This window comes from Haematobia irritans, chromosome 5 (genome assembly GCF_050003625.1).
Source record: "Haematobia irritans isolate KBUSLIRL chromosome 5, ASM5000362v1, whole genome shotgun sequence".
Taxonomy (NCBI): domain Eukaryota; kingdom Metazoa; phylum Arthropoda; class Insecta; order Diptera; family Muscidae; genus Haematobia; species Haematobia irritans.
In genome coordinates this window covers 159,436,329-159,464,298 of record NC_134401.1, presented here as the reverse complement: position 1 = coordinate 159,464,298, position 27,970 = coordinate 159,436,329, and the positions used below count along the sequence as shown (strand labels likewise).

At 29.9% G+C, this 27,970-nt stretch overlaps 1 protein-coding gene across 3 annotated transcripts in view; it reads right to left on the bottom strand.

The window, feature by feature from the left end:
- The window catches only part of Dh44-R1 (Diuretic hormone 44 receptor 1), a 134,936-nt gene that overhangs the window by 8,585 nt on the left and 98,381 nt on the right, over positions 1-27,970 (bottom strand). The window contains exons 5-12 of one of the 3 annotated variants that reach the window (XM_075312261.1): positions 24,178-24,271; positions 15,910-15,990; positions 11,788-11,861; positions 3,784-3,897; positions 3,487-3,675; positions 3,233-3,348; positions 3,065-3,118; positions 2,687-2,888 (exon numbers count right to left, since the gene is read on the bottom strand). In XM_075312261.1, the coding sequence (XP_075168376.1) occupies positions 2,687-2,888; positions 3,065-3,118; positions 3,233-3,348; positions 3,487-3,675; positions 3,784-3,897; positions 11,788-11,861; positions 15,910-15,990; positions 24,178-24,271 (924 nt within the window). Of the gene's footprint in view, positions 1-2,686; positions 2,889-3,019; positions 3,119-3,232; positions 3,349-3,486; positions 3,676-3,783; positions 3,898-11,787; positions 11,862-15,909; positions 15,991-24,177; positions 24,272-27,970 lie in introns of those variants that run through there. The other 2 variants (XM_075312263.1, XM_075312262.1) reach the window with 2 other exon arrangements.

Genomic DNA, 27,970 nt, shown 5'->3' with positions numbered 1-27,970 from the left:
ACTTAAGTTAATTTTAGCATCAGTTTAAAAACGAACTTTTTTCTCTATACGGATACTTGTAATCACCTTTTTTCTCAGTATACTCCATTATATTTCAATCTAATTCAATTTACCAAATAAAAAATCTTGTAAACGAAACAATCATACACCCCCTTGCAAAATGCCAATTATCAAAATGCTCTTTAAATTACGAAGCCAACCTTTTTCCTTTCTCAATCTCATATTCCAGGTAGATATGAAAAAAAAACTCATTCATCAATAAATCTTCACCGAATTCGTATTAGTCGTTCATTCATGCAATCCATTCATCCCTTAGTTGTTTCCTTTTGGCATGGTCCCTAATCAAATTTGCAAAAGGTTCAAATTCAATGAATACATTAAATAATTATAAGGTTATGTTGCCCTTGATATACCTTATTAAGTACATCACAGTTATTGTGATGTGAAGAGGATAGATTTATGATCTCTGGATAAGTCTTTCAAAAAATTAAAATTCCCAATACCAGGCTAGCCCAGGTTTAATTGAGCTGCATGCTATGTGTATATTGCCTACTGGGACCTATCGCTGCTGAGAGCCCACATTGTTAACACTAATCGACTCAGCATCATACCATGAATCGTATTTGCCTTGTCAATTGTCCGTCTGTCTATTGTTTTATTTTTCTTTCCATCTATATAGTACAATTCATGCAATTGTACAGAAGGCAGTTATTTGGCACTAGAATATATGAAAAAAGGATATACAGCAGTATGTTCGGTCGGGCCGAATCTTACATACCCACCACCATGAATCAAATATACTAGTTTCCTTTGAAAATTTCGGGGGGTGTTTGATGACAGGTAAAAACATGGACCGATGGACACCATTTGCGACACACCTATTTGTGATCTTAAAATACCTCTAGATTTTCAATTTCAGGCAAATCGGTTAGAAAATATAGTCTCTAGACGTCCAAGAAGTAGAATCGGGAGATCAGGAGATCTATATGGGGGTTGTACCAAGAAATGGACCGATACACCTCAATATCGGCACACCTATTTGTGGTCCCAAAATACAACTAGATTTCCAATTTCAGGCAAATCGGGTAATAAATATAGTTTATAGAAGCCCAATAATAAAAATCAGAAGATCGGCCTTTATGGCGGCTATACCAAAACATGGACCGATACGGACCATTTTCGATTCACCACTTTATGGTCCTAATGCGTTTTTGTCGGTGTTTGTAAAGAATCTTACAGTGTGTCGGATCGGTACGACATATCGGCGATGACTAAATAATCGGTAAATGTGTTATCGATCCCATAAACATGCAGCAGTATCGATTATGCCTTCGGACCTAACTGATAATGTGCACAATATATGGGATATGTTCGACACGAGTACTGTCGTCCGGAATAACTGATAGTCTGTAAAGCGCATAAAATACCTCTAGATTTTCAATTTCAGGCAAATCAGATAGAAATTACAGTTTCTAGAAGCCCAAGAAGCAAAATCGGGAGATCGGTTTATATGGGGGCTATACCAAAACAGGAACCAATATGGACCATTTTCGACACACCACTTTATGGTCCTAAAATACCTCTAGATTTTCAATTTCAGGCAAATCGGATATAAATTACAGTTTCTAGACGCCCAAGAAGCAAAATCGGGAGATCGGTCTATATGGTGGCTATACCAAAACATGGACCGATGGGCACCATTTTCGGAGATGGGCACACCTTTTGATGGTCCTCAAATACCTCTAGATTTTCAATTTCAGGCAAATTACGGTTTTTATAAGTCCAAAACCCCAAATCGGGAAGTCGGTTTATATGGGGACTATATCAAAACTTGGACCGATATAGCCCATCTTCGAACTTGACCTGCCTGCAAACAAAAGACGAATCTGTGCCAAATTTCAGGACGATGGCGCTATTATTGAAGGCTGTAGCGTGATTACAATAGACAGACAGACAGACAGACATGCTTATATCGTCCTAGAATTTCTCCCTGATCAAGAATATATATACTTTATATAGTCGGAAATCAATATTTCGATGTGTTACATACGGAATGACAAACTTATTATAACCCCCATCACCATTCTATGGTGGTGGGTATAAAAAGTTCAGAAAAGTTATCATTCAAATTTTGTTTCAAATTTGGAAAGGTCGACACATTTTGATTTTCAAAAAGCCAACTTTTTTACACTTTTTTCTACAAAATTGGCTTTCGACTTCAGCGATTATTGAAAACTCCACTTTTGGCCATAACGATTTTTGCCTTTTATAGAATTTTCAACATAAAAAAAAACAGAAAATCTCCCTTCAGTTCAAATTTGAATCTTCAATTTTTTCGATTAGTCGATTTTGGTCAGGAAAAGTTAGTTCAAATAAAGTCGATTTTCTGCTGTTTTAGCCCTAGAGTGTTGTAGAATAGGTCCATACCAACCATAACCCTTTCTTTTTCCTAAATATTCAATTATAAAATATCTCTAAATATTCAACAGCTCTTTGCTTCTTCCCAACTATTAGGGTTACTGAAAATAGGCCCACCTCTCGCTGAAATGATTTGGTTTCTTAGTTTTCCATTATTTGAAATTTTTACATTTCAGATTTAATCTTTTTTTTTTGACATCTTCTCTTCTAATGAATATCTCTGTTATCATGATTGCATATTCTCTATTGTATATATTAAGGAAATTACCTTCATCAAAGGACTCACTGCTCGGGGCATCATGGTAGTTGTTAATGCTGTGGCATTTGGCATCATATGCAGAGCTCCATTAGAGCCACCGCCTACGCCTCGTTGTAGTGACATTGAATGATGTTGACCTATTAATGTTGTTGTAGTGGCCGATGATACACAGGATTCACGTTTGCCCTTGCCATAGTAGGCGGTTAGGGGTCTGGAAAGGGTCCAAAGAAATTTCAAAACCAAAAAAACGAAAAGAAACGAAGCGAAAAACAGAACTCTATGAAAATCCCCTACGCCAAAAAGGGGAAACAAGAATATGTTTGTGAGAGAGATAAAATTTACCACAGTCTGAGAGGAGGATGTTAGGCTTAATCCTATAAATCATACCTGGTGCACTCAGTACGCGGCGAAGTATCTTTGGAAAAGCCTTTGGAAACATACCTAAAATAGAATTTTTATATTAACAAAAAAAGACAAGACCAAAATCAAAAATCTCTTAATATATCAATCCATGTGGGATTCATATCACTGAAAGTGACATCAAAAGCAATTTACCTTCTGGACTGGTTCAGCCTAATGTTACGTTCATCCTGCCATGTGGATATATGATGCCTAAGGGCATTACGAACTTCTGAATTTAGGAAACAATAGAACAAAGACACCGAAAATCCCTTTTTTTTGGTGGAGAACAAAACAAAAAAAGAACAAAACAGAAATTCCAAATAGAATTTAATTAAAAATTTTTCTATAGGATTTTAGTTGTTGTCGTTGTTGTCATTGGTATCCCTCCATAATTATAAGACACTTACCTGAGTGCTTAAGAGTACGGCTCGCACAATGGCAAACATGTGGCTCATGACACCAGCCTCACTGGGACCAGCCAATACCACCAAATAGGTAATACCAAATAATGGTATCAATACCAACAAAGCTTTGGCTGCCTTGCGGTATTGTCGCGTTTCCAGGGTATTAGCCGAACGTAGCTTGGTAATCAACACCTAAGAAAAAAAAATGATTAAATTAAAAAACAAAAATTCCAAAAAGTCACAGTTCTCCGAAAATTAATTTTAATTTTTTAAATTTGGCCTTTGGCAAATGCAACTTACCCACATGATTCTCAGGAGAAATGTTAAATTAATTATTAAAACAGCACATACAGGTCCTTGGAATATCCAATCGACATGTGTTTCCTGCATCCAGGGACAACCTTCAATTTCAATCTGATCCCATTGTTTTGTAGGCAAAAACAAAAAAACCAACCAAAACAAAAAATAAAATGCAAAGAATAATAAACGAACTATTATTGCAAGACATGAAGGAAAACAAGGACACAAATATTCAGCATATTCATTTATGTGTGTGTATTCGTATTCGTACATATGTGTGAATGGTTAAATGAATAGACGAGACAGACCAGGACACTTGAATGGCTGCACAGTGCGTTTGATGATGGTTTTTTAAACAAAACTATATTTGACAAAATTCCTATAGAAATAAAATTTTGAAAAAAAAATCTATGGAAATAAAATTTTGACAAAATTCTCTAAAGAAATAAAATTTTGAAAAAAAAATCTATAGAAATAAAATTTTGACAAAATTCTTTAAAGTAATTAAGTTTTGACAAAATAAATCAATACAATTAAAATTTTGACAAAATTTTCTATAGAATTAAAATTTTGACAAAATTTTCTATAGAAGTAAAATTTTGGACAAAATTTTCTATATAAATAAAATTTTTGACAAAATTTTCTATAGAAAAAAATTTTCTATAGAATAAAAATATTGACAAAATTTCATTAGAAATAAAATTTTGACAAAATTTTCTATAGCATTTAAATTTTGACAAAATCTTCTGTACAAATAAACTTCTGATAAAATTTTCTATCGAAATAACATTTTGACAAACTTAATTACAGAAATAAAATTTTGACAAAATTTATTATAGAAATAAAATTTTGAGACAATTTTCTATGGAAATAAAATTTTGACAAAATTTTCTATAGAAATAAAATTTTGACAAAATTTTCTATAAAAATAAAAGTTTGACAAAATTTTCTATACAAAAAACTTCTGACAAAAATTTCTGTACAAATAAACTTCTGATAAAATTTTCTATCGAAATAAAATGTTGACAAAATTTATTGTAGAAATAAAATTTTGACAAAATTTATTATAGAAACAAAAATTTTGAGACAATTTTCTATGGAAATAAAATTTTGACAAAATTTTGTATAGAAATAAAATTTTGGCAAAATTTTCTATAGAAATAAAATTTTGACAAAATATACTATAGAAATAAAATTTTGCGACAATTTTCTATAGATATATAATTTTGAGAAAATTTTCCATATAATAAAAATGTTGACAAAATTTTCTATAGAAATAAAATTTTGACAAAATTTATTATAGAAAAAAAATTTTGAGACAATTTTCTATGGAAATAAAATTTTGACAAAATTGTCTATAGAAATAAAATTTTGGCAAAATTTTCTATAGAAATGAAATTTTGACAAAATTTTCTATAGAAATTAAAGTTTGACAAAATTTTCTATACCAAAAACTTCTGACAAAATTTTCTATTCAAATAAACTTCTGATAAAATTTTCTATGGAAATAAAATTTTGACAAAATTTTCTATAGAAATAAAATTTTGACAAAATTTTCTATAGCTAAAAAATTTTGACAAAATTTTCTATAGAAACTTCTGATAAAATTTTCTATGGAAATAAAATTTTGACAAAATTTTCTATAGAAATAAAATTTTGACAAAATTTTCTATAGCTAAAAAATTTTGACAAAATTTTCTATAGAAATTAAAGTTTGACAAAATTTTCTATAGAAATTAAAGTTTGACAAAATTTTCTATTCAAATAAACTTCTGATAAAATATTCTATAGAAATAAAATTTTGACACAATTTTCTATAAAAATAAAATCTTGACAAAATTTTCTACAGAAATAAAATTCTGACAAAATTTTCTATAAAAAAAAAAACAATTTTGACAAAATTTACTATAGAAATAAAATTTTGCGACAATTTTCTATAGATATATAATTTTGAGAAAACTTTCTATAGAAAACAAGTATATAGGGGCGTAAGTTCGACAAGGCCGAATCTTATGTACCCTCCACCATGGATTGCGTAGAAACTTCTACGAAAGACTGTCATCCACAATGGAATTACTTGGGTTGAGGTATCTTAAAACTTCTTCGTCGTTTTCTAAATTGTGAGTGGTATATGTTAGACAAAAAACGTATGTATAGGTAAGTTCACACATAATTACGAATCGATATGGACTTTTGCACGGTACGTAGAGAGCCAGAATTGAAATATGGTGGTCGCTTATATGGCGAGTATATACAATTATGAACGTGATATGGACCAATTTTTGTGTTATTGGGGATCGATTTATATATAACTATAGGCCGATATGGACCTAGTTAGGCATGGTTGTTAACGGTTCTATACTAGCACAATGTACCAAATTTCAACAGACTCGGATGAAATTTGCTCCTCCAAGAGGCTCCAAAACCAAATCTGGGGATCGGTTTACATGGGGGCTATATATAATTATGGACCGATTTCGACCAATTTTTGCATGGGTATTTCAGGCCATATATTAACACCACGTACCAAATTTCAACTGAATCAGATGAATTTTGGTCTTCCAAGAGACTCCGGAGGTCAAATCTGGTGATCGGTTTATATGGGAGCTATATATAATTATGGACCGATGTAGACCAATTTTTGCATGATCATTAGAGACCATATACTAACACCATGTACCAAATTTCAGCAGGATCGGATGAAATTTGCTGCTCTTAGAGGCTTCGCAAGCCAAATCGAGGGATCGGTTTATATGGGGGCAATTTTTGCACGATTGTTAGAGATCATATGCTGACACCATGTACCAAATTTCAGCAGGATCGGATGAAATTTGCTTCTCTTAGAGCAAACCAAATCTGGGGATCGGTTTATATGGGGGCTATAAAAAATTATGGATCGATGTGGACCATTTTTTGCATGGTTATTAGAGATAATATGCTGACACCATGTAGCAAATTTCAGCCGTATCGGATGAAATTTGTCTCTCTTAGAGACTCCGCATGCCAAATCTGGTGATCGGTTTATATGGGGGCTATACGTAAAAGTGGACCGATATGGCCCATTTGCAATATCATCCGACCTACATCAATAACAACTACTTGTGCCAAGTTTCAAGTCGATAGCTTGTTTCGGAAGTTAGCGTGATTTCAACTGACGGGCGGACGAACGGACGGACAAGCTCAGATCTACTCAGAATTTTACAACGACCCCAAAATAAATATACTTTATAGGGTCTTAGAGCAATATTTCGATGTGTTACAAACGGAATGACAAAGTTAATATATCCCCATCCTATGGGTGAGAAAATTTTCTATAGAATAAAAATGTTGACAAAATTTCTATAGAAATAAAATTTTGACAAAATTTTCTATAGAAATAAAATTTTGACAGAATTTTCTATAGAAATTAAATTTTGACAAAATTTTCTATAGAAATAAAATTTTGACAAAATTCCTATAGAAATAAAATTTTGACAAAATTTTCTATAGAAATAAAATTTTGACAAAATTTTTTGTAGAAATAAAATTTTGACAAAAACTATATATATAAAATTCAATCTATGTTTGTTTATTTGTTTGTTTGTATGTTCCGACTTGGCTCCGAAACGGCTGAACCGATTTACTTGAAACTTTCAGAGATCGTAGGTGGCGTTCTTATGGTGAAAATAGGGTATCTCATTTTTTAACACATGGTCGCGGAGGGGGACCTCCCCTTCGTCGGACTTTTTGAAAATTGGACCAAAGTTGACCTATTTGCTTGAAATTTTCATTAAAGATTGGGGTTGGCATCTAGACAAAGATCCGCTACTTTTTATTTCGATATTTGGTGGCGGAGGGGGGCCTCCCCTTTGTTCGACTTTTTTTTAAGTACAGTGAAAAAACTAAAATTCTCTAAATTATCTGAGATTTACAGAGAACATGTGGTGAGGTTATGGAATTATTTGGGGTACCCGATGATTTCATATGTGGATGGGGAGGGGGACCTCCCCCTTGCCCTACTTTTTGGAACTCGGAACAAAATTATGCGATTTGCTTGAAATTTTCATTGAATGTGGGGTTGGCATCTAGACGAAAATCCGCAACATTATTTTTCGATATTTGGTCGGGGAGGGGGACCACCCCCTTGCCTGATTTTTTTTTTTTTTTTTGAAAGTTCAAACAAAACTAAACTCCCCCGACTGAAATTTTACGGAAAAAATGGGTTATGAAATTTATATCAGGTTCTTGATTTTTTAATAAAAATAAAAGGGCATATGGAGACATCCGCTTCTCTTAAGTACATACAGAGAAACAATTAAACTTTACCGAGTTGCTTGAAATTTACAGAGGACTGGGAAGAGATCGTAACCTCCGTCAACCGTAATAGTTGATACCTGATTTTGTGATATTTGGACGGTAGAGAGGCCGCCCCTTTAGGCTTATAATTTGCTTGACATTTTCTGGGACGTTTACAAAAGATACGCTTTTCGACATTTGGTCGGTGAGGAGGTCCTCCTCTAAAACTGCAAAAAAAATTAAGTTTTCTTGAAATTTACAAAGGCAGTGGGGGAAGGTTATGAACGAAGAGGCAACCTTCCTTGCCCCACACTTGAAGGAAAGTTTCAAGAATTTTCAGGGAAGGTTAGGGGTGCTATTCACTACGGTGTTTGTCGATATTGTATCGGGGAAAGTGACGTCCCTTTAAAACAATAGAGCAAAATTTAAACATCGCCGATCTACTTGAAAATTATAGGGAACGTGGGAGGAGGTGATCAAATTTATACATGACTTTTAAATTAGTATATGATTTTTCGATATCTGGTTGGGAAAGGGGAAAATTGAAATAAACTTTGTCGATTTACTTCGATAAAATTTATAGGGACCATTGAGTAGTTGCGAAATTAATATAGGGTACGTGACAGTCCGACATCAGGTCGGAGTGGAGCGAAGGTGGGGAGAGGGTTCCCTTTTGTCCGTTTTTATACCCTCCACCATAGGATGGGGGTATATTAACTTTGTCATTCCGTTTGTAACACATCGAAATATTGCTCTAAGACCCCATAAAGTATATATATTCTGGGTCGTGGTGAAATTCTGAGTCGATCTAAGCATGTCCGTCCGTCCGTCCGTCTGTCCGACCGTCCGGCTGTCCGTCCGTCTGTGGAAATCACGCTAACTTCCGAACGAAACAAGCTATCGACTTGAAACTTGGCACAAGTAGTTGCTATTGATGTATGTCGGATGGTATTGAAAATGGGCCATATCGGACCACGTTTACGTATAGCCCCCATATAAACCGATCCCCAAATTTGGCTTGGGGAGCCTCCCGGAGCAGCAAAATTCATCCGATCCTGTTGAAATTTGGTTCGTGGTCTTAGTATACGGTCTCTAACAACCATGCAAAAATTGGTCCATATCGGTCCATAATTATATATAGCCCCCATATAAACCGATCCCCAGATTTGACCTCCGGAGCCTCTTGGAGGGGCAAAATTCATCCGATCCGATTGAAATTTGGTACCTGATGTTAGTATATGGTCTCTAACAACCATGCAAAAATTGGTCCATATCGGTCCATAATTATATATAGCCCCCATATAAACCGATCCCCAGATTTGACCTCCGGAGACTTTTGGAGGGGCAAAATTCATCCGATCCGGTTGAAATTTGGTACCTGATGTTAGTATACGGCCTCTAACAACCATGCAAAAATTGGTCCATATCCGTCCATAATTATATATAGCTCCCATATAAACCGATCCCCAGATTTGACCACCCGAGCCTCTTGGAGGAGCAAAATTCATCCGATCCGGTTGAAATTTAGTACGTGGTCTTAGTATACGGTTTTTAACAACCATGCAAAAATTGGTCCATATCGGTCCATAATTATATATAGCCCCCATATAAACCGATCCCCAGATTTGACCTCCGGAGCCTCTTGGAGGGGCAAAATTCATCCGATCCGGTTGAAATTTGGTACCTGATGTTAGTTTACGGCCTCTAATAACCATGCAAAAATTGGTCCATATCGGTCCATAATTATATATGGCCAACATATAAACCGATCCCCAGATTTGACCTCCGGAGCCTCTTGGAAGAGCAAAATTCATCCGATACGGCTGAAATTTGGTACATTTTGTCAATATATGGCCTCTAACAGCCATGTAAAAATTGGTCCATATCGGTCTTTAGTTATATATAGCCGATGACTTATTACACAAAAATTGGTCCATATCGCCAAAAATAATCTACCAAAACTTTATTTCCATAGAAAATTTTGTCAAATTTTATTACTATAGAAAGTTTTGTCAAAATTTCATTTCTATAGAAAGTTTTGTCAAAAGTTTACTTCTATACAAATGTTTGTCAAAATTTTATTTCCATAGAAAATTTTGTCAAAATTTTATTTCTATAGAAAATTTTTGTAATCTACCAAAACTTTATTTCCATAGAAAATTTTGTCAAATTTTATTACTATAGAAAGTTTTGTTAAAATTTCATTTCTATAGAAAGTTTTGTCAAAAGTTTATTTCTATAGAAATGTTTGTCAAAAGTTTATTTCTATAGAAAATTTTGTAAAAAATGTATTTCTGTAGAAAATTTTGTCAACATTTTATTTCTATACAAAATTTTGTCAAAATTTTATTTCTATACAAAATTTTGTCAACATTTTATTTCTATAGAAATTTTTCCATTTGTTTTGTTTTGTTATTGTTGGTTTTGTTCTTTAAGCATTGTTGTTATTTTTTTATTTCAGCTTAAAACCATACATTGACTAAACTACAAGAGTAGCTTAACCAACAGAGGAAAAGAATGTTTGTCAAATTTATTTGGGCAAAGCCCTATAGACTGCAAGATGGTTGGATGGACGCACGTTTCGGAATTACCACATTCCTCATCAGCATCCTCTACTTGCAGCAAAACTATCAACCAATTATCAGAATAAATTCAGGCAGTTTATTAAACCCAACAAAAACCACACTTGAACCCTCCGAAAAAAGGTTTTACATTGATAGCCGGCTTATGCCGAAATAAATTCGAAACAAACATATCTCTTTTCCTTGTTTCGAATTTATTTCGGCATAAGCCGGCTATCAATGTAAAACCTTTTTTCGGAGGGTTCAAGTGTGGTTTTTGTTGGGTTTAATAAACTGCCTGAATTTATTCTGATAATTGGTTGATAGTTTTGCTGCAAGTAGAGGATGCTGATGAGGAATGTGGTAATTCCGAAACGTGCGTCCATCCAACCATCTTGCAGTCTATAGGGCTTTGCCCAAATAAATTTGACAAACATTCTTTTCCTCTGTTGGTTAAGCTACTCTTGTAGTTTAGTCAATGTATGGTTTTAAGCTGAAATAAAAAAATAACAACAATAGAAATTTTTGTCAAAATTGTATTGCTATAGAAAATTTTGTCAACATTTTACTTCCATAGAAAATTTTGTCAACATTTTATTTCTATAGAAAATTTTGTCAAATTTTTATTTCTATAGAAAATTTTGTCAAATTTTTATTTCTATAGAAAATTTTGTCAAAATTTTATTTCTATAGAAAATTTTGTCAAGGTTTCATTTCTATAGAAAATTTTGTCAAAATTTTATTTCTATAGAAATTTTGTCAAACTAGATTATATACGTATTTAATCGGCCTTTTTTTGTTTAATATATACCCCGTATGGGCTAACTTACAATTTAGAAGACAGTGTTAAAAAGTTTTACGATACCTTGCCATTGGCAAGTGTTACCGCAACCCAAGTAATTCGATTGTGGATGACAGCCTTTAGTAGAAGTTCCTACGCAATCCATGGTGGAGGGTACATAAGATTCGGCCTGGCCGAACTTACGGCCGTATATACTTGTTTAACTTAAAGTTTTGAAATCTTATCAATTAATTGTAATATTTTCCTAATAGTTTCAAATTTATGATATTTATGATTACTGTGGCCACCAACCATTCACATATATTCCACAAATTGACTTTTTTCACACGCACTATATGGAAGAGAATTGCCATAGTTAATACATACCTGGTCGTTAGTGGCAGATGACATTGTGAGGCCCTTGGCTATGCTCCAAATGACAACAAAAACAGCAGGACCACCTACAGAGGAAACAAACCATTGGTGATTATGGCAGTCCAAATGGGCAATGATGATAAAATGAAATGAGATAGAGAAACAGAGAGAGAGAGAACAACAAGGGAGAGACAACAGACCAACTTTAATCAGTAACAAAATATCAAAAGCCGCACGCATACACAAAAACATACAAAGAGATTTCCCGGAAATAAAAGTCATTTAAGCTTTAATTTTGTTGTTTCTTTGGTATTATTTGTATTTCCGTTACAGTGTCAATAACAAATACCAGCATATGAACAATAACGATGTCAATGAAACGGAAACATCAAAACAAATAAGCATTATATAGAGTAATAAAAGAGGGAGTGAAAGTCGACCAGAAATAAAGAAAAAAAAATAATTTAAAAATTAATTTAAGGACAAAAATTGCTCACAATAAAGCGATTTTAGTAATCAAATGTTTTTTATACAATAAAGAAATATCAGCCAAATGGCATAAGGATCAAGCATAAAGAACCATATACTTTTCATGAAAATGTGCATAACCACGAACCTCACGACTTCTATCTTTGGTGTCTCGTCTCGACGCTGTACGCAGAGAAAGAATATGATCCCCTCCTAGAGCAAAATGTTATTTTTGGATGCGGAAAAACCAATATCTTTGCCGCAATAATATTATTTTCTCACTAAACATAAAAAAGTTCTCAAAATCAGATGCATAATGTCCGAGAAACTAATACGGTTGCGACAAATATGTAACATATTCACCGTCCAAAAATAACACTTTGCTCTAGGACGTGATCATATTCCTTTCCTGCGAGTGGTCTGTTAGTGTCAACTTTATCTTACAGGTGAGCAGAAACAGAAGAAATGGCAATGTTTTTACGAACTCGGTTGTCAATTATGATTGAAATAGTAAACAGATCCATATACCTCTAACTCCGACCATCAAAAACTTTTAACCAATTTCTTGATAACGCAATTCATTTTCTGTAACTATTTGATTCAAATTCATATTCGAAATAGTTTTTTCGATAGAAAATTTTGTCAAAAGTTTATTTCTATAGAAAATGTAGTCAAAATTTTATTTCTATAGAAAATATAGTAAACATTTTATTTCTATAGAAAATGTAGTCAACATTTTATTACTATAATAATATTTTGTAAAATTTTATTTCTAAAGAAATATTTTATTTCTTAAGAAAATGTTATCAAACTTTTATAACTATAAAAAATTTTGCCCACATTTTATTCTGTAGAAAAATTTGTCAAAATATTTTGTGAAAATTTTCTCAAAATGTTGTTTCTATGGAAAATTTTGTCAAAATTTTGTTTGTATAGAAATTTTTTTCAAAATTACATTTCTATCGAAAATTTTGTCAAAATTCTCAAAAATTTTATTTCTATTTAATATTCTGTCAAAATTTTATTCCTATAGAAAATTCTGTCAAAATTTCATTTCGATAGAAAATTATATTAAAAGTTTATTTCTATTGAAATTTTTTTCAAAATTTTATTTCTATAGAAAATTTTATGTTGACAAAATTTTATTTCTATCAAAACTTTTTTCAAAATTTTATATGTATAGAAAATTTTGTCTAAATTTTATTTCTATTTAAAATTCTGTCAATCTTTTATTTCTATAGAAAATTTTGCTAAATTTTATTTGTATAGAACATTTTGCCAAACTTTTATTTTTATAGAAAATTTTACCAAAAATTTATTTCTATAGAACATTTGGGAAAAATTTTATTTCTCAAGAAGATTTTGTCAAAATTTTACTTTTATAGAAAATTTTGACAAAATTTTACTTTTATAGAAAATGTTATCAATATTTTATTTCTATAGAAAATTTTGTGAAAATTTTTTTTCTATAGAATATTTTGTTCCATTTTATTTCAATAGAAAATTTTCTCAAAATTTTAGTTCTATAGAAAATTTTATCAAAATTTTATTTCTATACAAATATTTTGTCAAAATTTTATTTCTATAGAAAATTTTGTCAACATTTTATTTCTATGGAAAATTTGCTCAAAAAATTTTTTTTCTATAGAACATTTCTTCAAAATTTTATTTCTATAGAATATTTTGTCAAACATTTATTTCTATGGAAAATTTGCTGAAATTTTTTTTTTATAGAACATTTTTTCAAAATTTTATTTCTCTAGAAAATTTTGTCGAAGATTAATTTATATAGAACATTTTGTCAAAATTGTATTTTTATAGAATATTTTGTCAAACTTTTATTTCTATAGAAAATTTTTTCAAAATGTTACTTTTATAGAAAATTTTTTCAAAATTTTATTTCTATAGAAAATTTTGTCAATTTTTTTTTTCTATCGAAAATTTTGTCACAATTTTATTTCTATAGAAAATTTTGTCAAATTTTTTTTCTATAGAAAATTTTGTCAAAATTTTATTTTTAATGGAAGTTTTGTCAACATTTTATTTCTATTGGAAATTTTGTCAAAATTTTATTTCTATTGGAAATTTTGTCAAAATTGTATTTCTAGTGAAAATTTTGTAAAAATTTTATTTTCATAGAAAATTTTGTCAAAATTTTATTTCTGGTGGAAATTTTGTCAAAATGTTATTTCCATAGAAAATTTTGTCAAAATTTTATTTCCATAGAAAATTTTGTCAAAATTTTATTTCTATTGGAAATTTTGTCAAAATTTTATTTCTATTGGAAATTTTGTCAAATTTTTTTTTCCATACAAAATTTTATCAAAATTTTTTTTTCTATTGGAAGTTTTGTCAAAAATTTATTTCTATTGGAAATTTTGTCAACATTTTATTTCCATAGAGAATTTTGTCAAACTTTTATTTCTTTAGAGAATTGAAGTACCTCTTAGTTGGAAAGGAATGTTTCGCAAAATCTACCAAAACATCAAGATATCTTCCAAACAGTAAAAAATCTCCCTGTTTTGGTAGAATTCTACCAACTGTGGTAACAGTGCCCTTCAGTCGATCTACCCATGTCGGTCTGTATGTGAGCACATTTTTGTTATCAAACTTTATTTCGTAATTTTAGTCAAATCGTCTTCAAATTTGGCAGAATTATGAGTTTTGGGTCAGAATAGAACCCTAGGTTAGTTATTTTGAAAGAACTCGGTTCACAATTAGACATAGCTCACATATATCTCTCGCCCGATATGCAATTATATTTACTCTCATCACAGGAGCCAAAGTTTTACTCTCACCACAGGAGCCAAAGTTTTACTACGAAATACGTGAAATTTTCCACAGCTATGCAAACCGATGAAATCGATTTAGAGTTAAATATAGATCGCATATATATCCTTCGTCCGATATGCTCTCATATAATTAAAGAGGCCAAAGGATAAAAATTAGCCTTCCAACTATACACGCCAAATTTGGTAGAAATAGTTTCTGATTTAAATATAGCTCCCATATATATTATTCGCCCGATATGCATTTATTTGGCCCCAGAAGCTATGTTTGCAGCGCCCAAAAGAAGAGAAGAGAGAAGAGATAGACACAACAACAATGCTCAGGGTGGACCCATGAGTCAATCTAGCCATGACCATCTGTCCGCCTGTGTGTGAAAAAATTTTAGCGATCAAAATCTAGGTCACAGTTATAACCCAAACGATTTCAAATTTGTCACAACTAAGTGTTTTGGATCATATAGATTTAGATATAGCTCCCATATATATAGTTTTTGAGCGATATGCCATGGCCCCAGAAGCTAAAACTGCAATGTTTTGTTGAAGCACGCAATTGCGTAGGTTCTACTCATCAAATGTAAATGAATAAAATCTTCAAAGGTGATAGATACTGAAATACTTGGTGATAGAAACGAATACCCCCTGTTGGAAACCCCTTTGTTTAAGACTTAAAAAATAATAATATTAAACAATAAATAATAAACAAAAATTACTTAAATAATAAATACAAAAAAAAACCTTAAGGCCCCTGACAATAAAAAAAAAAACAATACATTAAACTTATTACAATAATTTTTTTATTTGTCCGTTTTTGGGCATCTTTCCAATTTGTTTAAAATATCTATTGAAAATAAAATTACATTTTACTTTTAGTACTTACCCCATCCAATGGTAGCATATACAATAAATCGAGTATTATCACCAGAAAACGTTTTCACTACCAATATATACAGATATAATCCTTCCTCATCAGAATTTCCATACGGCATATAAGGGTGGTGTAGTTTTGGCATTGGCAGTGACATTATCATTTGTCCAATTGGAAATGAATGAAATGAGAACACAAAAATAGCAATAAAAATAAACGAAACTGTCAATATGAAAGATTCTATTTAGTATTAAGGGTATGTCATTGTTATAATAATTGAACATTGCGATGCGAGAGAGGAAGAAAATATGCAAATCAATGAATCACTGGAAAATGAACTACGTAAAAGCAACATAAAATCTCAAAAGGGAAAATTTTTTGTGCGCAACTAGTGGTGTGGTAAATTTTTGTGAAATATTTCCATAATACATAATAAAATAATCCCAGCAAAAATTCCCACTACCAAATCATCTTGGAAGTAAAATTACTCAAAATTATTAAACAATTATTTTTAAATCGAAATCTGGTTTACTTCAGCAAGACCATTTCATATGGCCAAGGAACTTCTCTGCAGCATAACCATAGAGAGCTAAACTGTAAGAGATATGAGCGAAAGGGCATTTTCACTTCAAAAGAAATTTTTTTCAAATTGAATACATTTTTTTTTTCAAATCAAATGAAACCTTTTCTAATTCAAATGAAGCCTTTCACAATATATGATATGAATACGGCAACCTCTCTGCCGTGAAAAATATATGATCCTCTAACAAGGTCGTGATGGCCATTATATTCAATGATATTCCGCCTCGCTCCCCTTCATTAATAACGGCACATCTTCCCCTTTATTACGAAATAAACATCTTTTCCCAGCAGAAAGCACTCGATGAGAAGAGAAAAATAATTTTTTGGAGTTTTGTGGCCGTTCGTTTTTTATGAGCCAGATTCAATTTGGAGCACCTTTTTGAAAAGTTCTTCTATTTTTCGCATGGTCATTGCCCAAAAAATGATGTGAATTTTTTTGTGCAATCTTTAGCAAATTTGTAGCTCTTGACACGGCCAACAAAAATGCTGAATGTATTAAGTCGGTAAAAATTTCATTTTCATTCTCAAACCCACCAAAAATGTCGAAAAAATTACAACTTTTTTAAAAAAAAAAATTCCGTTTTTCGACTAACGCTCTTGAAGTATCGGGAAAGTGATACATATGGTAGCTATATATAAATCTAAAAAAATTCTCCTAAAATTAATAGATTTCTATTCTGACCCAAAAAAACACATACTTTTGCCAAATTTCATTGTTGATTTGGTAAAAAATGCGACCTTTACTTTGATCACAAAAATATGGTTACAGACAGACGGACGTACATGGATAGAGCGACTCAGGGGCAAGGTTGCCACGTTTGGTAACCATTTCATATACAAAAAAAAATTCTATAAAAATAAAATTTTGGCAAAATTTCTTATAGAAATAAAATTTTGACAAAATTTTCTATGGAAATAAAAATTTTAAAAAATTTTCTATAGAAAAATAAAATTTTGACACAATTTTCTACAGAAATAAAAACTTGACAAAATGATCTATAGAAATAAAATTTTGACAGTATTTCTTATCGAAATAAAATTTTGAAAAAAAAATCTAAAGAAATAAAATTTTGACAAAATTTTCTATAGAAATATTTTTTTTTTCTACAAATAAAATATTGACAAAATTGTCTACAGGACTCGGCTATGAAGAGAAACTCGGCTATGAAAAGGAAGTTCCATGTCATTGAGGGCAGCACTCAATCATAATTTGCTTTGGAAATAAAAATTTGACAAAATTTTCTGTAGAAATAAAATTTTGACAGAATTTTCTACAGAAATAAAATTTTGACACAATTTTCTACAAAAATAAAATTTTTATTGAAATAAAAATTTGACAAAATTAACTATAGAAATAAAAATTTGACAAAAGTTTCTATAGAAATAAAATTTTGACAGAATTTTTTATAGAAAAAAATTACAGAATTTTCTACAGAAATAACATTTTGAACAAATTTTCTATAGAAATAAAATTTTGAACACATTTTTTTATAGAAATAAAAATTTCACAAAAATATTTTATATAAATAAAATTTTTACAAAATTTTCTACAGGACTCGGCTATATCATTGAGCTAGGGCACTCAGTCATAAGAGATAAGTTCACCTGGAATATCGGACTGCCACTATATCTAACCTACTTTAGGCTCTCAAGCCACCGTGGTGCAATGGTTAGCATGCCCGCCTTGCATACACAAGATCGTGGGTTCGATTCCTTCTACTACTGAACACCAATAAGTTTTTCAGCGGTGGATTATCCAACCTCAGTAATGCTGGTGAGATTTCTAAGGATTTCAAAGCTTCTTTAAGCGGTTTCACTGCAATGTGGAACGCCGTTCGGACTCGGCTATAAAGATCCCTTGTCATTGAGCTTAACATGGAATCGGGCTGCACTCAGTGATAAGAGAGAAGTTGACCAATGTGGTATCACAATGGACTGAATAGTCTAAGTAAGCCTGATATATCGGGCTGCCACTTAACCTAAACCTAAAAACCTTAGGCTCTCAATCACGATTGCCACTCATGCCAAAATTAATCTAACAATATGTGAAGAAATTTTTACCACAAATCTACCAAATTAAAAAAAATCTGTATAAATATCCCCTGGATTGTAAATGTGTAGAATTTTAAATGTTTTAACGATTTTAGCTTGCGCCAACTAAGGAAAGTTACAACTTTCACAAAAAAAAATGAGACGTTACACACCATGGGACTTTGATAGTATGACCTAACATGAAAATTAAAATTTTTAAGATATTGCATTTAAAAATTTTGTCAATATTATATTTCTATAGAAAATTTTGTCAACATTTTATTTCAATAAAAAATTTTGTTAAAATTTTATTTCTATAAAAAAATTTGTTAAAATTTTGTTTCTATAGAACATTTTGTCAAAAGTTTATTTCTGTAGAAAATTTTGTCAAAATTGTATTTCTTTAAAAATTTTTGTCAAAATTTCATTTTTATAGAAAATTTTCTCAAAATTTTATTTCTATAGAAAATTTTGTAAAAATTTTATTTCTATAGAGGTTTTTCTTAAAATTTTATTTCTATAAAAATTTTTCTCAAAATTTTATTTCTATAAAAAATTTTCTCAAAATTGTATATGTATAGAAAATTTTGTCAAAATTGTATTTCTATAAGAATTTTTCTCAAAGTTTTATATCTACAGAAAAATTTGTCAAAATTGTATTTCTATAGGAAATTTTCTCAAAATTTTATTTCTATAAAAAAATTGTCAAATTCTATTTCTATACAAAATTTTATTTCTATAGCAAATTTTCTCAAAAATTTATTTCTTTAGAAAATTATGTCAAAATTTTATTTCTATTGAAAATTTTGTCAAAATTTTATATCTATAGAAATTTTTTTCAAAATTTTATTTGTATAGATAATTTTGTCAAAATTTTTTATATATATAGAAAAGTTTGTTAAAATTTTATTTCTATAGAAAATTTTGTCTGTTCTATAGAGTTTTTCTCAAAATTTTATTTCTATAGAAAATGTTATCAAAATTTTATTTCTATAGAGATTTTTCTCAAAGTTTTATATCTACAGAAAATTTTGTCAAAATTGTATTTCTATAGGAAATTTTCTAAAAATTTTATTTCTATAAAAAAATTGTCAAATTTTATTTCTATACAAAATTTTTTCAAAATTTTGTTTCTATAGCAAATTTTCTCAAAAATTTATTTCTTTAGAAAATTTTGTCAAAATTTTATTTCTATTGAAAATTTTGTCAAAATTTTATTTTTATAGAAACTTTTGTCAAAATTTTATTTCTATAGAAAATTTTTTCAAAATATTATTTCTATAGAAAATTTTGTCAAAATTTTATAACCTCTTAGTTGGAGAGGAATATATTGCAAAATCTACCAAACCATCAAGAATTTTACAAATCTTCTAAACAATTAAAAAATTAATTCTAGAATTCTACCAACTGTGGCAACCGTGCTCTCAATATATTTTTCTTTGAATAAAAAAATAACATGTCTTATTGGGAAATCCATCAGCGATATATATTTTTGTCAAAATTTTATTTCTATAGAAAATTTTGTAAAAATTCTATTTATACAAAAATTTTGTCAAAATTTTATTTATATAGAAAATTTTGTCAAAATTTTATTTATATAGAAAATTTTGTCAACATTTTATTTCTATAGAAAATTGTGTCAAAAAAATTTTATTTTTATAGAAAATTTTGTCAGAATTTTATTTCTATAGAAAATTTTGTCAAAATTTTATTTCTATATAAAATTTGTCAAAACTTTATTTCTATAGAAAATTTTGCCAAAATTTTATTTCTATAGAAAATTTTGCCAAAATTTTATTTCTATAGAAAATTGTGTCAAAATTTTATTTCTATAGAAAATTTTGTCAAAACTTTTGTTTCTATAGAAAAATTTGTCAAAATTTTATTTCTATAGGAAATTTTGTCAAAATATTATTTCTATAGAAAATTTTGTCAAAAGTTTATAACCTCTTAGTTGGAGAGGAATATATTGCAAAATCTACCAAACCATCAAGAATTTTACAAATCTTCTAAACAATTAAAAAATTAATTCTAGAATTCTACCAACTGTGGCAACCGTGCTCTCAATATATTTTTCTTTCAATAAAAAAAATAACATGTCTTACGCCCATTTTCATGAAGCTCCGTTAGTGCTCCGTTAACTAACGAACTTTTAAACCGTATTATGGGCATAGCTGCCATCTTGCATATATATTCCACATGACAGTTAGGAACTTAACTGCCGAAAATTTTTCAGTTAAAGTTAACCGGAGAGAAGATATTTGGAATTTACTTTCTGTTAACTGGCAGTTAAAGCCTAACGGTGCTACATGAAAATGGCCGTTATTGGGAAATCCATCAGCAATATATTTTTTTGTCAAAATTTTATTTCTTTAGAAAATTTTGTCAAAATTTATTGCTATAGAAAATTTTGTCAAAATTTTATTTCTATAGAAAATTTTGTCAACAATTTTTTTATAGAAAATTTTGTCAAAATTTTATTTCTTTAGAAAATTTCGTCAAAAATTTATTACTATAGAAAATTTTGTCAAAATTTTATTTCTATACAAAACTTTGTCAAGATTTTATTTCTATAGAAAATTTTGCAAAAATTTTATTTCTATAGAATATTTTGCCAAAATTTTATTTCTATAGAAAATTGTGTCAAAATTTTATTTCTATAGAAAATTTCGTCAAAATTTTATTTCTATAGAAAATTTCGTCAAAACTTTATTTCTATAGAAAATTTTTTATTTCTATAGAAAATTTTGTCAAAATTTTATTTCTAAAGAAAATTTTATTTCTATAGGAAATTGTGTCAAAATTTTATTTCTATAGAAAATTTTGACAACATTTTATTTCCATTTTATTTTGTACTAGCGTAACCCGGCCCGCTTGTACTAGCGTAACCCGGCCCGCTTCGCTGCGCCTTCCAAAGCGTATTTGTAGGAACATTTTGCGTGAACTTAGTCAACCATATCCTTCGTGCTGAAAACAAATTCGAAAAGATTTGAATTCTTTCAAACAAATCGGACTACTTGCTTTTTCGTAAAATCGGACTACTTGCATATGTAAAACGGTTCGTCTTAAAAAATGTCGGTGAGAGGGTGTACCCTTTCCTCCAATTTTTTTTAATAATGTTCTGTATTCAAGTAGTTGGACAATCTTCTATATTTCTTGTGAATTTTAAGTGTGGTTTGTCAAGGAAAGGTATCTTTCTCCTCAACATATCTGAAAATTAAGCACTATATTATAATAACATACAAAGAATTACTGTTTCCCATCCAATAAATCAGAAAAAGCAAAAGTAGTAAAAAATTTTACCACATTAACATTTGCTAAAATGTTGGAAAATGATGCACCCTCTACGTTGGCTTCCAATTTCATGTAAATTTAAGTTCTTTACTAAAAAGAAGTCTGACAGAAGAAGCTTGTGCAAAAATAATAAAATTATGTACCGAGTTCCCATTTACGGACAACCCTCTACTTTCAATTTAAGAAAACAAAACGGACAAAAGGGAAACCCCCTTCGCTCCACCCCCACCTGATATCGGACTATCACGTACCCTATATTAATTTCACAACTACTCAATGGTCCCTATAAATTCTATCGAAGTAAATCGACAAAGTTTATTTCAATTTTCCCCTTCCCCAACCAGATATCGAAAAATCATATACTAATTTAAAAATCATGTATAAATTTAATCACCTCCTCCCACGTTCCCTGTAAATTTCAGGTAGATCGGAGATATTTAAATTTTGCTCTATTGTTTTAAATGGACGTCACTTTTCCCGATACAATATCGACAAACACCGTAGTGAATAGCATCCCTAACTTTCCCTGAAAATTCTTCAAACTTTCCTTCAAGTGTGGGGCAAGGAAGGTTGCCTCTTTGTTCATAACCTTCCCCCACTGCTTTTGTAAATTTCAAGAAAACTTAAGAATTTTTGTTTTTTTTTTTTGCAGTTTTAGAGGAGGACCTCCTCTCCGACCAAATATCGAAAAGTGATGTAGCGTATCTTTTGTAAAAGTCCCAGAAAATGTCAAGCAAATTATAAGCCTAAAGGGGAGAGGCCGTCCAAATATCACAAAATCAGGTATCAACTATTAATATCGTAACCTCTCCCCAGTCCTCTGTAAATTTGGTAAAGTTTAATGGTTTCTCTGTATGTAACATACATAAGAGAAGCGGATGTCTCCATATGCCCTTTTATTTTTCCCCGACCAAATATTAAAAAATCAGGAACCTGATATAAATTTCATAACCTCACCCATTTTTTCCGTAAAATTTCAGTCGGGGGAGTTTAGTTTTGTTTTCACTGTACTTTAAAAAAAAGACGGGCAAATAAGTGGTCCTCCTCCCCGACCAAATATCGAAAAATAATGTAGCGGATTTTTTTCTAGATGCCAACCCCAACATTCAATGAAAATTTCAAGCAAATCGCATAATTTTATTCCAAGTTTCAAAAAGTAGGGCAAGGGGGAGGTCCCCCTGCCCGTCCACATATGAAATCATCAGGTACACCATATTAATTCCATAACCTCACCGCATGTTCTCTGTAAATCTCAGATAACTTAGAGAATTTTAGTTTTTTCACTGTACTTTAAAAAAAGTCGAACAAAGGGGAGCCCCCCCTCCGCCACAAATATCGAAATATAAAGTAGCGGATCTTTGTCTAGATGCAAACCCCAACCTTGAATGAAAATTTCAAGCAAATCGGTCAACTTTGGTCCAATTTTCAAAAAGTCCGACAAAGGGGAGGTCCCCCTCCGCGACCAGGTGTCAAAAAATGAGGTACCCTATTTTCACCACATGAACGCCCCCTACGATCTCTGAAAGTTTCAAGTAAATCGGTTCAGCCGTTTTGGAGCCAACTCGGAACATACAAATAAACAAACAAATAAACAAACATAGATTGAATTTTATATATATAAGAATATAAGAATAAGAATAGATAGATAGTAAATTTTGTCAAAACTTTATTACCTCCTAGTTGAAGAGGAATATATTGCAAAATCTACCAAACCATCAAAAATTTTACCAATCTACAAAACAATACAAAATTTAAAATTTTTGGTAGAATTCTACCAAATGTGGCATTATACACTTTTCTTTGAATAACACCTCTTATTGGGAAATCCATCAGCGATGTAATTTATTTATTTATATGCAGTAATAAATTAAATTTTTACTCAAGTATAAAATCCTTCAATACTAAAAAAAAACCCTCTTCATTTCTTTCCAAGATTATGGTGCAGTAACCATCAAAAGAAAACTTATTTCGTAGATGCATTTAAAGTTAATGGCAATCGACCATATACTTGTCTTCGTAAGAATTTTTCACTCCAATGGCATTTCCTTTAAAATTTTCCCTGTTCTTAAGAGTTGCAACTTCAAAAGTCTTAAAAAAAGCTTTACTTTAAAAATGCTCCATGGTAAAAATTTAATGACTTCCATATCAAAAAAAAAAAAAAAACAGAAAACGCTCATAAAAAATATGTTGCAATGCTCGTACATACTGGGGTATATATAGGACGAGTATGACATGAAATTTAAAACGTGACATTAAACCATTAAATTCCCACAAAATTGCCTACAGTCGTAACGTGCTTGCTGAAAGAAATGAAAACAAAACAACAACAAAAAACGAACAGAACAGAAAAGAAATCACTTTGATCTCACTCACCTTCCACCAGCATCCAAAAGAAATTTGTCAATGTGAAGAAATGGAACAATGTCACCAAGATTATACACCCAGCCAAGCCTGTATGTAATGAAATCTAAATGGGGAAATGGAAAAGAGGGAAAATATATCAACAATGTTACATAATCTCATGAGAAAAAAAAAATTTTACGATGTTGTGAGGTATAGCATTAAAAAATTAAAAAAAAAATATGGAATTATGATGACTTAGTAAAATTTAATAAATATTTGATTTTTTTTACAAGTAAATAGGAAGAATATTCAACCGAATTGAACCTTAAATATCCAAGGGTGCTCTTGAAAGATTTCCTTTCTTTTTTAGTACAGTAAAACAAAATTTCGCACATTGGCGGATATTTTCTTGTGAACATGGCAATATGGACCGACTTGTTTATAGAAATAAAAGTTTAAAAAAAAAATTCTATAGAAATTAAATTTTGGGAAAATATTCTATAGAAATAAAATTTTGACAAAATATTCTATAGACAAAATTTGACAAACTTTTCTATAGAAAAAATTTGACAAAATTTTCTATAGAAATAAAGTTTTGAGAGAATTTTCTATAGAAATAAAATTTTGAAAAAAATTTTCTATAGAAAAAACCTGACAAAATTTTCTATAGAAATAAAATTTGGATAAAAATTTCTATAGAAATAAAATTTTGACAAAATTTTCTATAAAAATAAAAATTTGACAAAATTTTCTATAGAAATAAATATTGACAAAACCTTCTATAGGAATAAATTTTTGCTAAAATTTTCTATAGAAATAAAACTTTGACAAAATTGTCCATAGAAATAAAAATTTTGACAAAATTTTCTATAAAAGTAAAAATTTTGACAAAATTTTCTATAGAAATAATGTTGACAACTTTTTATGTAGAAATAAAATTTTTAGAAAATGTTGATAGGCTCATATAGGAGCCATGATTATACTACATGTAGAGTACAATAATGTACTGCGTACAACAACAGTCTAGAATGCGCATCACAGATGATCAATAAAAATTGTCTATAGAAATTAAATTTTGACAATTTTTTCTTTAGAAATAAAAATTTGACAAAATGGTCTACAGAAATAAAATCTGGACAAAATTTTTTATATAAATAAAATGTTGTGAAAATTGCTATAGAAATAAAATTTTGTGAAAATGTCTATAAAAATAATATTTTGAGAAAATTTTCTATAGAAATAAAATTTGAAATGACATTTTGACAAAATTTTCTATATAAAAATAAATGTTGACAAAATCTTCTATAAAAATAAAAATGCTAATTTTTTCTATAGAAATGAAAATCTTGAAAAAATTTTCTATAGAAATAATGTTGACAAAATTTTCTATAGAAAAATGTTCACAACATTTTCTATAGAAATAAAAATTTTAGAAAATGTTGATAGGCTCATATAGGAGCCATATTATCATTACATGTAGAGTACAATAAAGTACTGCGTACAACAACAGTCTAGAATGCGCATCACAGATGATCGATAATAATTGTATATAGAAATAAAATTTTGACAAATTTTTCTTTAGAAATAAAAATTTGATAAAATGATCTACAGAAATAAAATCTGGACAAAATTTTCTATATAAATGAAAAATTTGTGAAAATTGCTATACAAATAAAATTTTGTGAAAATGTCTATAAAAATAACATTTTGAAAAAATTTTCTATAGAAATAAAATTTTCACAAAATTTTCTAAGGAAAGAAATTTTTAAGAACATTTTCTATAGAAAAATATTTTTAACAAATTTTTCAAAATTAATAAAATCATCTTTAAATTTCTGGACTTTTTGTATCTTGAATACAAAGTAAAAAAGCGTTCTAAATTAGGATATGTTTTTGAATTCTTTATTTTAAGGATGTTTTTTACTTGAAACTCAGCATAATTTCTACTTGATTTCGAGTCTAATTATTATACCCTGCGCCACACTGTGGAACAGGGTATTATAAGTTAGTGCATATGTTTGCAACACCCAGAAGGAGACGAGATAGACACATGGTGTCTTTGGCAATAATGCTCAGGGTGGGCTCTTGAGTCGATATAACCATGCCCGTCTGTCCGTCCGTCTGTCTGTGAACAAATTTTTGTGATTAAAGTCTAGGTCGCAATTTAAGTCCAATCGCCTTCAAATTTGGCACATGTTCCTAATTTGGGTCAGAATAGAACCCTATTGATTTTGGAAGAAATCGGTTCAAATTTAGATATAGCTCTCATATATATCTTTCGCCCGATATGGACTTATATGGCCCCAGAAGCAAGATTTTTGGCCGAATTTGGCTGAAATTTTGCACTAGGAGTACAATTAGTAGTATAGTCAAGTGTGCAAAATTTGATTGAAATCGGTTCAGATTTAGATATAGCTCCCATATATATCTTTCGCCCGATATGGACTAATATGGTTCTAATAGCCAGAGTTTTGGCCCAATTTGGTTGTAATTTTGCACGGGGAGTAGATTTAGCATTGTAGCTATGCGTGCCAAATTTGATTGAAATCGGTTCAGATTTAGATATAGCTCCCATTTATAGCTTTCGCCCGATTTACACTCATATGACCACAGAGGCCAATTTTTAAATCCGATTTAGTTGAAATTTTGCACAGGGAGTAGAATTAGCATTGTAGCTATGCGTGCCAAATTTGGTTGAAGTCGGTTCAGAGTGGATATAGCTCCCATATATATGTTTTTCTGATTTCGACAAAAATGGTCAAAATACCAACATTTTCCTTGTAAAATCGCCACTGCTGAGTCGAAAAGTTGTAAAAATGACTCTAATTTTCCTAAACTTCTAATACATATATATCGAGCGATAAACCATAAATAAACTTTTGCGAAGTTTCCTTAAAATTGCTTCAGATTTAAATGTTTCCCATACTTTTCACTAACATTGTGTTCCTCCCTAGTGCATTAGCCGACTTAAATTTTGAGTCTATAGATTTTGTAGAAGTCTATCAAATTCTGTCCAGATCGAGTGATATTTAAATGTATGTATTTGGGACAAACCTTCTTATAGCCCCCAACACATTTGACGGATGTGATATGGTATCGAAAATTTAGATCTACAAAGTGGTGCAGTGTATAATATTGTCGGCCCCGCCCGACTTTAGACTTTCCTTACTTGTTTTTTTTAATAGAGGCTACCAATTATAAATTATATTATTATTTCTTTTTTTAATTATTTTGCCTTTATTTGAAAAAAATTGTCTTGTAATTTTATAAAAGTTTAGCATTTTTTATGAATTTTCCAATTATAATTTTTGTTTTACGATTTTTCTTTGGGGTTGCGTCAACATTTAATTTTGTCAAAATTTTCTATGGAAATATAATTTTGAAAAAATTTTCTATAAAAATAAAATTTTGACAAAATTTTCTATAAAAATAAAATTTTGGCAAAATTTTCTATAGAAATAAAGTTTTGACAAAATTTTCTATAGAAATAAAATTTTAACAAAATTTACTATAGAAATAAAATGTTCACAAAGTTTTCTATAGAAATAAAATTTTAACAAAATTTTCTATAGAAATAAAATTTTGACAAAATTTTCTATAAAAATAAAATTTTGACAAAATTTTCTATAGAAATAAAATTTTGACAAAATTTTCTATAGAAATAAAATGTTCACAAAATTTAGTATAGAAATAAAATTTTGACAAAATTTTCTATAAAAATAAAATTTTGACAAAATTTTCTATAAAACTAAAATTTTGACAAAATTTTCTATAGAAATAAAATTTTGTCAAAATTTTCTATAGAAATAAAATTTTGACAAAA